The 14,975-nt window shown below is 52.1% G+C and overlaps 5 protein-coding genes across 5 annotated transcripts; 4 read left to right on the forward strand and 1 right to left on the reverse strand.

The window, feature by feature from the left end:
* Positions 1-1,885: 1,885 nt before the first annotated feature.
* HO133_003578 (uncharacterized protein) lies at positions 1,886-3,238 on the forward strand (the record flags this gene model as incomplete). Its single annotated transcript, XM_037294500.1, has 1 exon — positions 1,886-3,238. The coding sequence occupies one exon, from the start codon at positions 1,886-1,888 to the stop codon at positions 3,236-3,238; it is 1,353 nt and encodes a 450-aa protein (XP_037149188.1).
* A 1,214-nt stretch (positions 3,239-4,452) lies between these two features.
* HO133_003579 (uncharacterized protein) lies at positions 4,453-5,895 on the forward strand (the record flags this gene model as incomplete). The annotated part of the gene is made up of 1 exon (XM_037294501.1): positions 4,453-5,895. The coding sequence occupies one exon, from the start codon at positions 4,453-4,455 to the stop codon at positions 5,893-5,895; it is 1,443 nt and encodes a 480-aa protein (XP_037149189.1).
* Positions 5,896-6,409: 514 nt separating this feature from the next.
* On the reverse strand, positions 6,410-8,684 carry HO133_003580 (uncharacterized protein; the record flags this gene model as incomplete). Its single annotated transcript, XM_037294502.1, is given in 2 exon segments — positions 6,410-8,656; positions 8,676-8,684. The coding sequence occupies 2 exon segments, from the start codon at positions 8,682-8,684 to the stop codon at positions 6,410-6,412; spliced, it is 2,256 nt and encodes a 751-aa protein (XP_037149190.1).
* A 1,166-nt stretch (positions 8,685-9,850) lies between these two features.
* On the forward strand, positions 9,851-11,947 carry HO133_003581 (uncharacterized protein; the record flags this gene model as incomplete). Its single annotated transcript, XM_037294503.1, has 4 exons — positions 9,851-9,887; positions 9,941-10,151; positions 10,419-11,045; positions 11,269-11,947. 4 exons carry the CDS (start codon positions 9,851-9,853, stop codon positions 11,945-11,947), a joined length of 1,554 nt encoding a protein of 517 aa, XP_037149191.1.
* Positions 11,948-13,575: 1,628 nt separating this feature from the next.
* HO133_003582 (uncharacterized protein) lies at positions 13,576-14,490 on the forward strand (the record flags this gene model as incomplete). The annotated part of the gene is made up of 1 exon (XM_037294504.1): positions 13,576-14,490. One exon carries the CDS (start codon positions 13,576-13,578, stop codon positions 14,488-14,490), a length of 915 nt encoding a protein of 304 aa, XP_037149192.1.
* Between the last annotated feature and the right edge of the window lie 485 nt (positions 14,491-14,975).

The following is a 14,975-nucleotide window of genomic DNA, read 5'->3' on the forward strand; positions in this document are numbered from 1 at the left end:
CCCAAAATCTCAGTACCACAGCGGCGGTTGCGAAGCTGGAGAAGACTACAAGGAGGATGAAGTGAGCGACATGGTTTTGCATTTCCTCAGGTGCGTAGCCGGATTTTGCGGAGTTCAGAGCTCCTTGTGCTGTGACTTTTGACATCGAAGGAAACAGGAGCAAGTGGAACTCAAGGGTGACGGCTCGGAATGGGAGAAGAGTCAAGATTGGTGTGTCGTGATATAAGAGACTACTCTAATGACACAGTAAAGCCGGATAGAAGATATCGGAAGATATAGAAGCATTAGTAACAGCTGGAAGCACGAAGGATTGTATGCCAAGAAAAGGACACTTAGACACGGTCGCAGTTGCAGAAGGGACTGGCACTGCCTAGTTGCGCAAAAATGCGATCAGAACATGTGGAAGAGCAGTACCTAAACAAAAACCGTAGCAAGGCTGCGAGGCACTGCGTTCCCTTATCATGCCTTCGTCTTGAGAGAGAATGGGGCGTTTGATTCGGCGATAGGCGTGTCTCTCAGCTTGCATTGCATGCTGGTAATTTTCAGCCTCTTTCCTCTTCCCTCTTCCTGGGTTAGAAAGCCCCGCCGCGGAAGTGTACAGAACGAAGTGATCATGGCGTACTTCAAAACATGATGAGCATTGTATAATCAGCAGGTCCCATTCAATGTGTGCGCCGCCGCAAGATGGGAGAAGGTACAAGAAACTGCGTAGACAGGCACGAACAAAACGCACAGTATCTGCGAAAGGGGCTGGTGCTGACGCTTTCGCAGCAGCATCCACTTCAGCCGCACCGAGGGAGCATCATAAGTACAGAGAGGGGTTCTCTCCTGATACGAGGGAAAAGAAGATAGGTTGGTGGGGTATTGACGGATAGCCCCGGATATGAAGAAGGCGCATCCCGAGCTGCAGAATCCTGCGGACCATCACCTAGTTTCATCACGGTAAGTGGGTTCCGGCGTTCCAACCGCGCTCTGGGTTTTATTTACTGTGTAGCACCAGCCGCATCATCGGCACAGTCTGGGCCCCATTTGTGGTCAAAGGTTTTGCGGCTTAGCGTGCGTGTGAGCGTGTGTGGAGGTGCGGCTCCTGTGTACTAAGCACTGCTCCCATAGAGGTGTGACCTCCTTCGCAATATTTTCCGGATCGAGATCTTAACCGTAGAATTTGTCGGAGATCTTCGTCAAAATTCAGCCCACTTCGGAAGTAGGTTACAGCTCGGCAAGGGTGAAAAAAAGTTCGGTAGAGGTGAAGCTTCGGCATACTCGCTTCACCCCGGATGAACTCATAGCATATACTGAACGTATCCGTTTCACCCCCGATGAACTCGAGCCGGGTCGAAAATAATATCGGTACTTTAAGAGGGGGATAGAGGCATATACTAAGCATATACTATTAATTTTTTTATTTCTAATTAATATAATAAGTAAATAACTCTTTATTATTAATAATTATATTAATAGATATACTATTTAATAAATATACTATTTAATAAATCTATATATGCTAAGCATTAGCTCCGTATACCTATCTTACATATAGATAGGGATTCCCGTATCTCGCATACGTAAAAATCGCTGGACTGAATTTAATTTTCTTCACCCCCGATGAGGTGCTGGCATATGCTGAGTGTATCCCTTTCACCCCGGACGAGGTGCATATACTTAGCATCTACTCACCCCTACCGAACTTTTTTTCACCCCTGCCGAGCTGTAAGCCCCCCTCGGTGGGCGACTCAAATCTTCTCAAACCCCACCACATTCGGGTTACAGCTCGGCAGGGGTGAAAAAAAGTTCGGCAGTCATTCTGACTCACGAGACACGCAGAACTACGCACATCATCAATTCAATCAATTCAGTCGACTAAATCAATTCAAGCTTCACAGAAATGTCTCAAAATTTTCGCATCCCAGAGCGATGCAGCAGCAAAAGAGCCTTTGCAGAAATCGAAGCTGACAAGCAAAAGATAAAATATCTTGATGGCGACATTGAGAGAGAGTCAAAAGAAATGAAGGTAGCGGAATATTTTGATTCCAAGTACTGGACAAAGCTCAGCGAAGTATCTGAGCTTCAACTGAAGCGCTCCCAGCTAAGTCTCAGGGTGCTGAGAGATGAAGTAACCGAGGGAAGTGCGTGGAAGGAGAACGAGCAAGTGAAGCGATTGCAGGAGGAGGAGCAAGCTCACACACTAGAGGCTCAGATCTTCAGGAAGCAAGCGTCGAGGGTAGAGGTGAACCCCCGCGATGATGGCAAGAACCGGAGAGAATATTTCATGCAACTCTGGAAGACGAGTAGCAAGGGGCTAGGAAATACTGGCAGTGAGACGGGGAGAGGGAAACGGTCTCGAAACACCCAAGAGCAATTCCGGGAGAACTTGATCAAAGTCTGCAGGAGCAGAGACCCCAACCCGAAGGCCGATGAGCTTTGGTGCCCTATCCTGGGCCATTTCTTCCCTGATGACGATGCCATGCGCGCAGCTCACATTTTCCCCTGGACTGAAGGCCAAGTAGCGATGGATGAGATCTTCGGTAGAGAAGTTGGGAATGTGGAAGAGCTTAGTGACGTTCGAAACGGACTCATGCTCTCGAAATACGCTGAGAAACGATTGGCAGATGGCGACATTGTTCTCGTGCCCGACGTATCAAATGCCGCCAGCCAAAAGGAAATCGACGCTTGGTCTGCCTCGGAGCCCAAAGAGTACAAGATCAGAATCCTTAATGGTGGAGCCAAGGGAATGGATATGTTCCATCCGGGGTGGATTCCTCCAAGAAAAACTTGGAACGAGTTGGACGGAAGGAAGGTGCAATTCTCGAGTGACCATCGGCCCCGCGCGCGATATCTCTATTGGCAGTACTGCAAAACGATGCTGAGGCATGCGTTGCAGGAGAAAGGTACAAAAGCGGAGGGCGTGCTGATGCAGGAACGTGGCAAGCAATTTTGGGGGACCAAAGGCCCGTACATTAAGAAGAGAATGCTACTCGCGTTCGTCGAGCAGCTAGGGCACGACCACGAAGCTCTAATGGAAAATGCCATGGTGGAAACAGAGGATGATAATATCCCTGAGTCAGACCCCTCCGCTCTCTTGCTGGCTAGCAGGGAGATCCGCAGAGAGAATCGCAGATACGGCGATCATTGGGACGAAGAGGACGAAGGGGACGAAGAGGACGAAGGGGACGAAGAGGACGAAGGGGACGAAGAGGACGAAGAGGGCGAAGACAGTAGCGACGACGAGTTGTTTTAGGTGTTGGTGTCTGACGTTGGTGTTTGCTGGCCTCTGGGTTTGTACACAGAATGGAGAATTTATCAGTAGCTATCAGTAGCTACTCCGACAATGTTCTTGCCAGTAACAAGGATCAAAGCTCTGAATGTTTGGCAAAGTCGGGACAAAGGTCTTAGACCGTAGTAGGTGGGTCAACCACACGAAAATCAAGTTTTGATTTTTTGATTTTCGCGAAACCATAGAGTACCTGTAAGAATGGCCGCACTATCTTAGAATAGGCTTTAAAACTATATCTAGCCTAAGGGTTCCTTAAAGTCCAACGTCTATATTATATCTGAAAGAGACTTTAGAACTTCATCTTCTCGACTATCGAATGATAATTCCAGAGGAAGTCTATCACTTAGTAGTCCATATCCTCAGTGAGTTAGTGTATATTAGCTATACGAAGTACGCGAATAACTCTTCTCGAATTCCCACCTGAGGTCTCAAGTCAAGGATGACCACAACATGGAAACACTTCGGACGCGCATCGTCGAGGAATATTGCGTCAATGTCGTCCGAAAATTTGCGCGAATATTCCCTCTCGCCTCCGAAGATTGAATGCGAATGGTCGCGTACTTGTAACAAGTCGCTGGTGCGTGTGCGCTTATCTGGCCGCCCGGAACGATTGCAAAATGCCGCTACAATAGCGAAGGAGACCGTCTTGTGGCAAGAGCGATACTCGAAGAGATAGGTCATGCCATTGGTGTTCGTCAAGTAACACCTCAGATTTCAGAGCTTTCTGACCGAGAGTCAGAGTCCTCATTCGATGTGAAAAGCTGCGCGGAGACGGTATTCAATAAAGGGTAGCCCAGCGACTCCAATCAATAGCATTCGTTTCCTCCACTCCGGGAGAGTACCATTTACTTGACCTTGTCGTTCAATCATATCTTGTCTCCCTCGGTAGTTCCACGAAATTGTGACATTGGAGACACATTCGGCGCACTCTCGTTCATGAAATTACAAAGTACATGTACACGCTCTCGAGCCAATGCCAAGCATTCCAGAGAATTTTGAAGACGCTAAGAATCTTGGCGACGACAACCACACCTCGTACCCTTCGATCCCTATTAAAGTATACCTTAACGCAGCGCAGGCGTCACGTCCCCGGCATCCAAAGACGGTACTCTCTCACATTAGTATCCCCACCCAAATCGACTCCATCCCACCTCGGGATCGTCCCGCCACCAGCAACCATGCCCCGCGCCCTCTCCACCGCCCTGCGCGCCCGCATCAAAGCCGACCTCGCCGCCGGTCACGACATCAAAACCATCATGGCCACGCACGCCATCTCGGACAAGAAAGCCCGCGCGATGAAAAAGCTCTACGACAACTGCGGCGAGGTATGGCTGCCGAAGAAGAAAGGCGCCCGCACCGGCCGCCCCCCCAAAATCACCCCGGACCACGAAGAGCGCCTCCGCGCGTACCTCGCCGACCGCCCGGACGCCTACATCAAAGACATGTGCAAGTTCCTCGAGGGCGCCTGCGGCATGCTGGTCGACGAGAGCACGATGTGGCGGACGGTCCGGCGACTGGGGTGGCAAGCGCAGCGGGTCGTGAAGCCGAGGGACGCCCGGGGGTTCTGGGTGCAGACGCTGCCGCGGGACGAGTCGGGCAACGTGGTGACGAACGCGCAGAGGAGGAAGCCGACGAAGCGGCGGGAGCCGAGCATGGACCCGAGCCGGGCCATGGTGAAGCAGCTGATGGCGAAGACGCGGGGGTTCGTCCGGGACTGCATGGCGCGGGCGCCCTTCGACGTCGCGCACGACTACGCGCACGTGCGGCGCGTGCTGGCGCTGAGCGTGGAGATACAGCGCGTGGAGCAGAAGAAGTACAGGCACATCACGTTTGACGCGACGGTCACGGAGCTCGTGGCGCTGATGCACGACATCGACGATCACAAGTTCCGGCAACCTCCCCCCACGCAGAACCACGCCTCTCTCCCATCCCCACCCTCGAACCTGGACCCACAGTATCCGAACCCCTCCCCCATCGACCCAAACCTCCACCTCCCTCCCCCGCCGCTTCAACCCCCCATCCCGCCGACACCAGCCGTAGAATCCCATCTCATCAACCTCGGCTGGCCCCCCCACATCGCCATCACCGTCTCCATCATCTGCGCCTCCATATCCTACACGACCGAAACCCAGCACCCGGACATCCACCTCTCCGCCCTGCGGCGCTTCCCCGAACTGGCCATCGTGCAGGACGCGGACCGGCTCGACGCTCTCGGGGCCATCGGCATCGGGCGGACGTTCGCCTACGGCGGGGCCCGGGGCAGGGATTTGGGGGACACGATCCGGCATTTCGAGGAGAAGTTGGTGAAGTTGGAGGGCATGATGAAGACGGGGGAGGGGAAGCGGATGGCGCGGGCCAAGAGCGAGAGGATCTCCATGTTCAAGGAGTGGTGGGGGGAGGAGATGGGGATGGTGGGGATCGGTGTGCCGGGAGGTGGGGTCGGGGTGGGAGACGATGGTATCGCTTTTAGCGGTGCCGAAATGGGAGACGGTGGCATGGGTGGCGAGACGGCGCGCAGGGCAAGCGATGAAGATCCAGGGAGGCAGCTGATGGAGGCGAATGACGGCTCGGATGACGACGGTGAAAGCAGCGGGGAAGGGACTTCCAGTGATTCAGCTTGAAGGGGGGCGTCCCTAGCGGTTCGAGAATATGTATGACCTCTGTTGCATATGCTCATCTATGATACAACCTGCAGCTCAGGAGCCAATATCAGACAAGGCAAGCTTTATCTACACCCCGCTCACGCTATGTTCATGTGCAATTGTTTCAAGCTCACTTAACCGTTCGTGTATGCCTTATGTTCAATTTGTTCAGGCGAGATGATCGCTCCATGTACACCATACCGAACGCCACGCTCAATGGCAACAGCAAAGCCTAGCCAATTTGAGCTTCGCATCGCTTCGTCAAAGGTACTGTACTATCCAGCATGTCTGTGTCCTAGGGGAGGAAGGAAGAGGAAATGAGAGAGATTCGTGTCTACCGTTCCCCCAGGTTCATGACGACGGAGTATGTAGTATCGATGTTCCGCATCGAATGAGATTGAGATCCTAGGAGAGCTGTCCGAGGGTCGAGAAAGGCTAGTTTCAGTCGAGGACAGATCCGCGGGTTGGCCGAATCTTGCTGATAGAGTTGTGCTCAAAAGACGTCATCGTCCCACTCAAATTCGTTGGTCTTAATGTCAGGTAAAGGCTTATTCACACTCGCTCGTGCAGCTTCTGGGACTTCCGAAATCGTATCTATGGGGGGCTTCGCAGCAGAAGGATCCGCTTCTTCATCCGCGTGAGGCGATTTTTGATTGGCAGGAATAGGTAATTTCTCCATAATAAGATCTCTATGGAACTTTTTCGCAGAAGATAGACTTGGCGGTGGAGGAGAAATACCACGCTTTGACGCTCGGGCTCGGGTCTTCATGGGTGAGACGGAACCAGGACGACCAAGGAATGGTGACGATGGACGATCTCCATGCGAGACTGAAGTAACATCTGTGACCTTTTTCGATACGGTCTGGCTGCTCATATATGCCATCAACTCGACTTCCGTGGCCTCGGGATACTCCTTTCGAAGGTTCTTCATGTCGTCCCAGGCTTTCCCGAACGGAGCGTGGCTATCAGGAATGGCACGCATGGCCATGATTCCGGCTTGATTGACGCTTGTTGGATCGAAGACTGTGCCCTTCGCAGGGACAGGTGGCACTTCATCCTTGTTTGTCATCGGCGAATTGCGGGGAGTCCTTGCATAGACCTTGGGCGGGCGGTTGTGTACCGCAGAGGGATCGTGAATGCCGGAAATTTTGATTTCCTGGGATTTCCTAGGTCTTCCGCCCTTTTTCTTCGAGGAAGAACCTTTCGCTGCCTCGGACTCCAGAACGTCATCAATCTCGGTGTCGGCCCCCAAGGCCTTAGACTGACGCGCTGCTGCATTTCGTGCTGCAATGTCACTGGCCCTCATGTTCCACAGCGCTTGTTTCGCGGCCTCTGCACTCTCATTCTGGGCATTGGCATTGTGCTTTCCCTTTTCTTCGCCTTTGTCGCTTGTGCTTGTGGTAGGACTGTATACATCGACAGCGTTAGCGGCTTTCACATTGTCTCGATTCGCGGCACTATCATTTCTACGGGTTTGCGGCGTCAGCAATCGTTCAGAAGGTAGAGAGGCAAGAGCTCCTGGCACAAATCGTTTTCGTCCAATTCGCGCGGGAAGATCCGGAATGGCTGGGGCCTCTTGAATTGACAGCTCCAATTGTCGACGAGCGATCTCAAGCTTGTTTTCAAGGTCGCTCACTTTCTTACTGAGCTTGTATTGATTTGCGATGTCCTTCTTTGACGCTTCGCTGCGTAGCCCCGGCCCTGCTACATCAGCTGTTTCAATTGATGGCACAGATGGCCCATCCTCAGCGTGTTTTTTGATGGACGGTAGATGAATCTGGGACTTGACTCTCTTCAGACCCTCCAACGAGGGTTTGTGAAAACGAATAGATGATCGGCGTCCAGCACTAGCATCGGAGAAAGGACTTGCAGAACGACGACCTGCCGTTACGGCTGGAGGAGGCATGAGTTTTTCAATAGAGACAATGAATTGATCGCTGTCCTTTCGATCAAGTGACGACCGATAATCGTCGACGTCTACGCCAGAGTCACGAAAGGAACTCCGTCGAAAGTCATCGGTATCCTCATATTTAATTGCTGGGACCTCCTGAGTCTCTGGCCGAGCTGGAGCATTCTGAGTGCCCTTGTAGCCGCTCTTCTTCAACTCGGCATATTTCAGCTCTGCTTTAGCCTTCAGGGTGTCCTTCTCTGGCTTCGCTCGATTCTCCTTTTCTTTCTCCTTCCAAATGCCGTTGAAGCCTTGCCAGACATTGGAAGAGTTGAAAGCATTAGCGATGGCTTTGCCAAATCGGAACATACCCGAGGGCTTGTTCGATTCGATTGCCGCATCGTATTCCATATCCACATCTTCCATGTCCGCACCTGCATAATGTTCCATTGCCTCTTCTTCACGGATGTAGAGACTCGGAGGCCGCTGACTAACTTTGTCGTTCATGCTGCCTTCCACAAACCTTGACGGTCGTATGCTCGACATACTATTCCGTTTTTGACAGGACGAGGGCAATTTTCGGTGTGCCGGCCGTAAAGAATTGTCAGACTCAGCTGCATCATCCGAGTCCTTGAGAGGCCACTCTTCTACCCGCATCCGCTTTGGTGAATGCGGGTCACCGGCCTTATCAGCATGCCGTAGGATATCCTCATCAATCGTAGTCTCCAGCTGTGCTGCTGGGTCATAGCTGTGGGGTCGCTTTCGGGGGTTGGTCCAGGAATTCGAGGCTCGTGTGTTCGACGATGTAGAGCCGTTGGCCTTCTCATTTTCCTGCTGAGCGTCACGTTCCATCTGAAAGTTCCATTAGTACCTCATGCATGTAGGCGGGCCGTTGCAGCAGAAGTGCATGAGTGACAGCGTGGGTGGAGTGAGGCTTGGACCTACCGCTCCTGATAATCTTGTTGCACTCATTTGGCACGCCGCTTATCTATGGAGTAAATATGTACAACGATGGACACGGCACAGCGTATTGCGGACTTGTTCGGTACTCTAATCATGTACGTTTTGGTAAAGCGGTTTTTGTGTACGGGTGGTGCGGGAAAAGTAAACAGACACCGAGAGACCCGCGCCGTTGCCAAGACTTCTGCAAGGAAAGTATGCCGAGACATCCGAAGTTTCACCAGCGGGAAAGCCTTCTTTCGTTCGAACCTTGTCTAATTCACCCTTACCTAATTGAGCTTGGTACATCTTACATCATCGAGCTTCTCACCTATTCTCACTAAGGTATAGAAGGCACTACTGTGCTGAGATTTGGGAATCTGGAAAGCTGCTTTTACGCAGTGCCTGCTCTCTTTTTGAGGCTTTGGGAGTCACCAATACCTAATATTACAATAGGTTGCGTCGTTTTCGGTGTTATTACACCAGTATTGCTTTGTCCAGGTTTGGCTATGACCTTGACTATTCTGAGCACTAGGTGCTTCTCGTTGCCAAGGCGGGTCGGCTCTTGCGCTCCAATGAAAATCCATTCTCCCTCCCATTAGCTAATCGTTTCTCATAAGTAAACATCGAACGTTCCAAAGTGTAGTTCGGTTTCATACAACATATTCGAAATTTTCATTTCAATGCTTCCATGGAATCATAAATTGCAATATGAACTGGCCTATCATTTCCTGTCAGTGTAAACATTATCTGTTAGTGTAAAGAAATGATAGCATGGTCTAGCGAAGTGAGCCTCTGACTCCGCCTCAGAGTCGTTTTCTACTCCAAACATCTACGTCGTAAGTATGGCAGCTGCTACAAGGTCGAAGCTTGATCATTGCAACTTTCGTTCTCTTCCTTCTACTCTTATAATAATCCTCCTGAATTCCTACTCGAGGCTTCTGATTTCGAACGCGGCACACAACGAGTACACGTAAAGCCTTGATTCTTTTTCTTTGTTTCATGATTCCAGCGTTCTTTCCCTAAAGATGATCTCGAGCAATCTTTTCCCTTTCTTTCAGTGTACACTTCCGCTTCTGTTCACGCTGTCCATCGTCCACCTGGCTCATGGCGCCCCGCAAGCCGCCCCAGTATCTTACAGTGTGTACACCTTCCAAGAATTGAATTCGGGGTTTGTATATTTGGCCTCCGAGATAGGCGCGGCCGAGCGGAACTCCGCAACAGCTGGCAATAACAGTTCCAGTGCCACAACATTTTCCGCTGCGGCGTTAGTGGCATCGATCGCCCAGCAACTTGCTCCATCGGAATCCTCAGCGTCCGTGGCCTATCAGATATCCGGAGCATCAGCTGCAGCTCTCCCAGTTCCTTCCTCCCACGAATGCAGTGACAGCATCGTCCGCATCTATAGGTCAGCAAGGAGCGTCTTCGCTTGCTTGGCCTTCGTCTGGGAACGGACTCGTTGCAGCTCCCACTCCGCAAGTAACTCCAACCTCACAACACAATCCCACTTCTGGGGGGTCGCCGGGAAACGGATCGGCAGTAGCGCTCCCCACCGCCTTCTCTGCTTCCCCCTCGAGCCTGAGTGGTGGCGGTATATCTTTTTCGGGACAGGCACCCTCAAGCAGCGCGGGCCTAATTCCCACCATCACCACTAAACCGGGTCCGGCACAATCAGCGGGGGCCTGGAGCCTGATGGCGTCAGAATCGTTGGCGCTCCACCATACACGCCGACCATAGGAGACGGGGATTCATCCCCACCACCGCCTTACGAAGCGCCACCACCCTACTCGCCGTCTCCAAATGGACCGCCAGCCGACCCGGAAGATCTCAATGACCCAGATGATGATGAACCAACCAATACAGACTCACAGCCATCACAGACATATTCACGGCCTTCTTCCATTACATCCAGTGCCTTACGAATGTCCAGCGCCGTATCCTCCGCTTCATGTACCAACACCATGTCCGGTGGGTGCTGCTCGAAGGCAACCGCTCTCACACTTTCAGGTACCGAACCAACCACACTCTGCAATCTTGTTATCGATACCTGGGTCGACGTAGCCTACGACTTCATGACTGGCTCTATCGCCGTACCAGCCTCTGCAAGCCCAACATCGATGCCAGCAGCCCCAATCACAGTATCAAACGCTGGCGCGGTTTTCTCGTCGCTTGCGAACGCCATATCTTCTTATCTCTCCAGTCTATCTCGTGCCTCTGGCCTCCCAAGGAACAAGACAGCCAGCGCAACAGTGGCAGCATCTTCTACCACGCAGCCTACACCCACAATTTTGGTCATGACCACGTAAGTTGCCCTCATTGCGAGCGCGTTTGTCTTTCCGGCGGAGGAGTAAGCACTGACAGGCTAGCATTTCAGTGTGAGTGGGTACGTCTTCTGTTCATCTGGGCACGACACCGCTGGCCTCTCCACGACCACGATCGACCGTACCACAAGATCATGGTGCGCAACGCCCGACGCTACGGCTCCCTCTTGTGGCACTACCAAGTAAGTGCCGTCCTTTTCTTAGAGCGCTTGCTAGTTCCCAACTGGGCGGCGAAGAACTAACGCCACCCTTTCCTTTCCAGCTTGATGGGCAAACCCTATTGTACCTGCGGAGCGGTTATAGCTCCCCTTTTAAGCACGGTGATCGCCGATACTACCAGCTCTTGGTGAACAACGCCCGGAGTCGTAATCCCAACAGGTCCTCCAATCAGCTCAGTTGCACAGGCTGCTCCTCGTCCGACGCAAATGAGTCCCATATCGCCCCCCACCACAGCTCCCACTCCCACCCGTCCATAGGGGCCTTCGAAACCTGGCCTGAAGACAGCTGCGATGACATCGGCTGCACGAGTAGCATCTACGGCTGGGACCTAGGGGCTCGCGCCAGCGGGTCAGGTCATCGATCCCTGCACGAACAGCAAGTACACGTACAATTGGATTTCGCTCAAAACATGCAGAACGACAACAGCAATTACACGATCACCATGACGGGGATCCATACGCTTGGGTACAAAGGGATGAAGTATCTGGGATCGAACGATGGGTACTACGAGGCGCCCAATATAGTTACTCGGACATTAGTTCCGTCAGATGGAGACGAGAACATCTTTTGTCAACCTGTCCCCGGAGCGGTGGCGAAGAGTTATTCCGGGTCCAACAGTCTCGACGAGGATAATTGGACGCCTATTAGTTACTGTCTTCGGTAGTAAGGGAGCTTTCAAGCGAGGACGGGGTCAAACGTTCTATTATTTAGGGCCTTAACTCATGTTTCAATTCACTCAAAGGCCCAGTACTGACCCTGAATACAAGCCGCACATGTGCCGATAGCCTCATTACCGGGGAAATACACACCAATTCCTATTCGAGCATCATCGATCTTTGCTTGGCCTTGCCTACCTAGGTCCGTCCGATTTGGGAAGCCCTTCATGGGCATGAATAACATCGATTCGCTCTCTCTCTGTTTGTCACAGGTCCGTGACTTCGATAATGCGGTCTCGTCTAGTGTATGCATAGCCAGGTGCTAACGACGGGATTGCAAGGTGCTGGATTCTACCGTAGCCTCTTTCGCGGTTTTACCAACCCAAACGACCCGGATCTGAGGGACCCGCCCAGGTTGAATAGCTTTTCCAGGTGGAATGGGAAAGGCAAATTGTATTGGGCCGATATACCGAGGGTGTATATGCCACCTAGGAGTTAAGAGGGGGAATCCCAATGGACAATGAAAAAGGTATTTTTAGAACCTCGAGGGATTTTTGGGCAATGTGCTTTAGTCTATAACGTGGACAACGAGTTTCGACACCACCCTCGCCCAACCCAACAGGTCATCACTGGTCTTCCATTTTACTTCGACTTAGAGTGACAATCTACAGTCCCTCGGCTGTGGTGATCGGGAGTGGGGGCTTGAGAAATTGAGACTTTTGGTGGTGACGCGAAGTGGTGGAGCCCAGAGACAAAGCTCCGACATCAAATCGACGCTCTCACCGAACCGAAGTCACTGTTTTAAGCGGTAGTAAGTTTGATGCCTTGTTCTCTATACACGTTCTTTCACATTGTGCTCCTCTAATGTGTCGACGACGTTGCGACTTGATGCAAAATGTACAAGGTTAGTCGTTTGCAGTTTTATCGCTGTCATATTCAAGTTGCAGACTAGAGAGGGCATGGATGGGAGTTGGGGAGCGCGATAAAGAGAGGCTAAAAGAAGAAGTGCAATAATAGAGTAGTGAAGGGGAGGGGGGCAAAAGGAGGGGCGGGGGGGGAGGGATGGACAAAGAAACGCGAGGGTTCCCTGCGGCGGTGAGACGATCTGGCGTGTTGAGTCCTACCGTCGATTTGAGCAGCATACACGAAATGAAAGCAGGTCACGATACGGAGTCGCCAGATACAATAATAAATACGTATTTTCCACGATGACGTGAACGGCCAGCAACAGGGCGAGGGAAAGCCTATACGAAAGTCGAAGGTGGTGGCATCAGCTACCGAGCAGCCAAACCGCAAAAGGATAGAGCGTAAAGTGCGCCCGTTGCCAGGTACGAAAATTCTTCCACTCTCTAGCTGCATATGCAAGCTGCAGGATGCGGCGATCCCTTCCCAATACCCCTCCCTCTTCTCCGCATGTGATGGTACAACCCATTACCACAGGATGAAATAGGTGTTACTTTGATACACGAGCTTCTACACTACCTGTCCTGCACCTTATTGTCTTTCCGCGGATTGCGAAGATAACACATTCAGTCGACTGGCTGAGAAGGTCCGGAGAACCAAAAGAAACCCCCCACAATCGCATCGACTTCAGAGGACGAGAGGACGATTCCAGATCCACGACACAGCATCGACAATGCCAGTCGGACCCAGCGAAGAAGAAAGTCCCCGAGAAATAAAAGACAATGAAACCAACCCGTACATCTCCAGCATAGCCCTGTACAACCTTTCCCGAGCGCATACTCTCCTCGCCTCCCTCGCCACCAAGCCCAAATGGACCAACGCCGACACCTCCTCCGTCGACTGCATGCACTATGACGGCGACACCGCCCTCGAACACTGCGCCTCTCAGCTCGATCTACAGCCGAACCAGCACGTCCTAGACATCGGATCAGGCTTCAGCGCCACGGGCCGCTTCCTCGCGTCCAAGTACGGCGCACATGTGACCGGCATCGAACTGCAGCGCGAGAACCACGAGCTCGCTCAACGCATCACCGTGCGGAATGTCGACCCGCGCGTCGTGGAGAGGGTACGGAGTGTGAATGCGGACTTCCTGCGCCTTACGCCGGAGAGTCTCGTTGTGGTCGGCGGTGATGGAAAACCATCGTCTGCACGGTTTGACCATGTAGTGTCTTTGATGTGCATAATGCACATACCCGAATCGGCTCGATCGGCTGTGTTCCGACAAGCCGCGCGGTTCCTGAAAGCTGGGGGGAAGATGTACATTGAGGATTTGTACGACAAGTCCTGCCAGAGAGATGCAGTATCGCATCTCACTGAAAGGGAGTTGCATCAGTTGCGAGAGATCGTGGCATGTCCTTACCTTCCCTCTGCCTCGGGATATGTTGCCGATGTAGCAGCCGCGGGCTTTGATGGGGTCGCGTTCGAAGATGTCTCGGAGAAGTGGACAGGATTGGTGCGCGCGCGCACGGAGAACTACAGGGGCTCTGAAAAGCCCAACGCGGACCTACAGAAGTTTTATGATACCATTGCCGAGGTATTTGAAGGGGGTAGTGTCGGTGGGGTCAGATTGACTGCTGTGAGGAGATGAGGATGTCAAAGTGCTATGTCACGTCCGTTCCAAAATTCCGGAAATTACTCCGTTCTTGTTAGATGTCCTCAAACATGTCCGTGACATTGCATTGACCCTCGAAGAACATTCGGTCAAATACTGGTGACCAATTTGATGGGCCAGTGTCTGATAGAGACTCCGCGGAAGCTGTTTGTTCGATGATTGGAAGGGAGCCGATGTCGGCTTTCCTCTGCGTAAATGTTGTTCGCCAGATGATCCATCAGAACGCGTACTTTCAAGCCAGTCATATCATAGATCAATGCCTTAGTGCTCCAATCACCCCGCTCCTCGTATGATTGAAGTGTTACAGGTTCGGCACCCTGGAGACTCGCAGAATCATCAAAGCCTTAGAGCAAAGGCTCCGTCCACCTTGAGGATCTGCCAGTCATCATCGATCGCATGTTATCAAACCTTGCGGAAGGGAGGATTCTAGAGCAAGAGTGCGTGATATGCATTCATTGAGC

This window comes from Letharia lupina, assembly GCF_014066315.1.
Source record: "Letharia lupina isolate WasteWater1 chromosome Unknown contig_18, whole genome shotgun sequence".
NCBI lineage: Eukaryota > Fungi > Ascomycota > Lecanoromycetes > Lecanorales > Parmeliaceae > Letharia > Letharia lupina.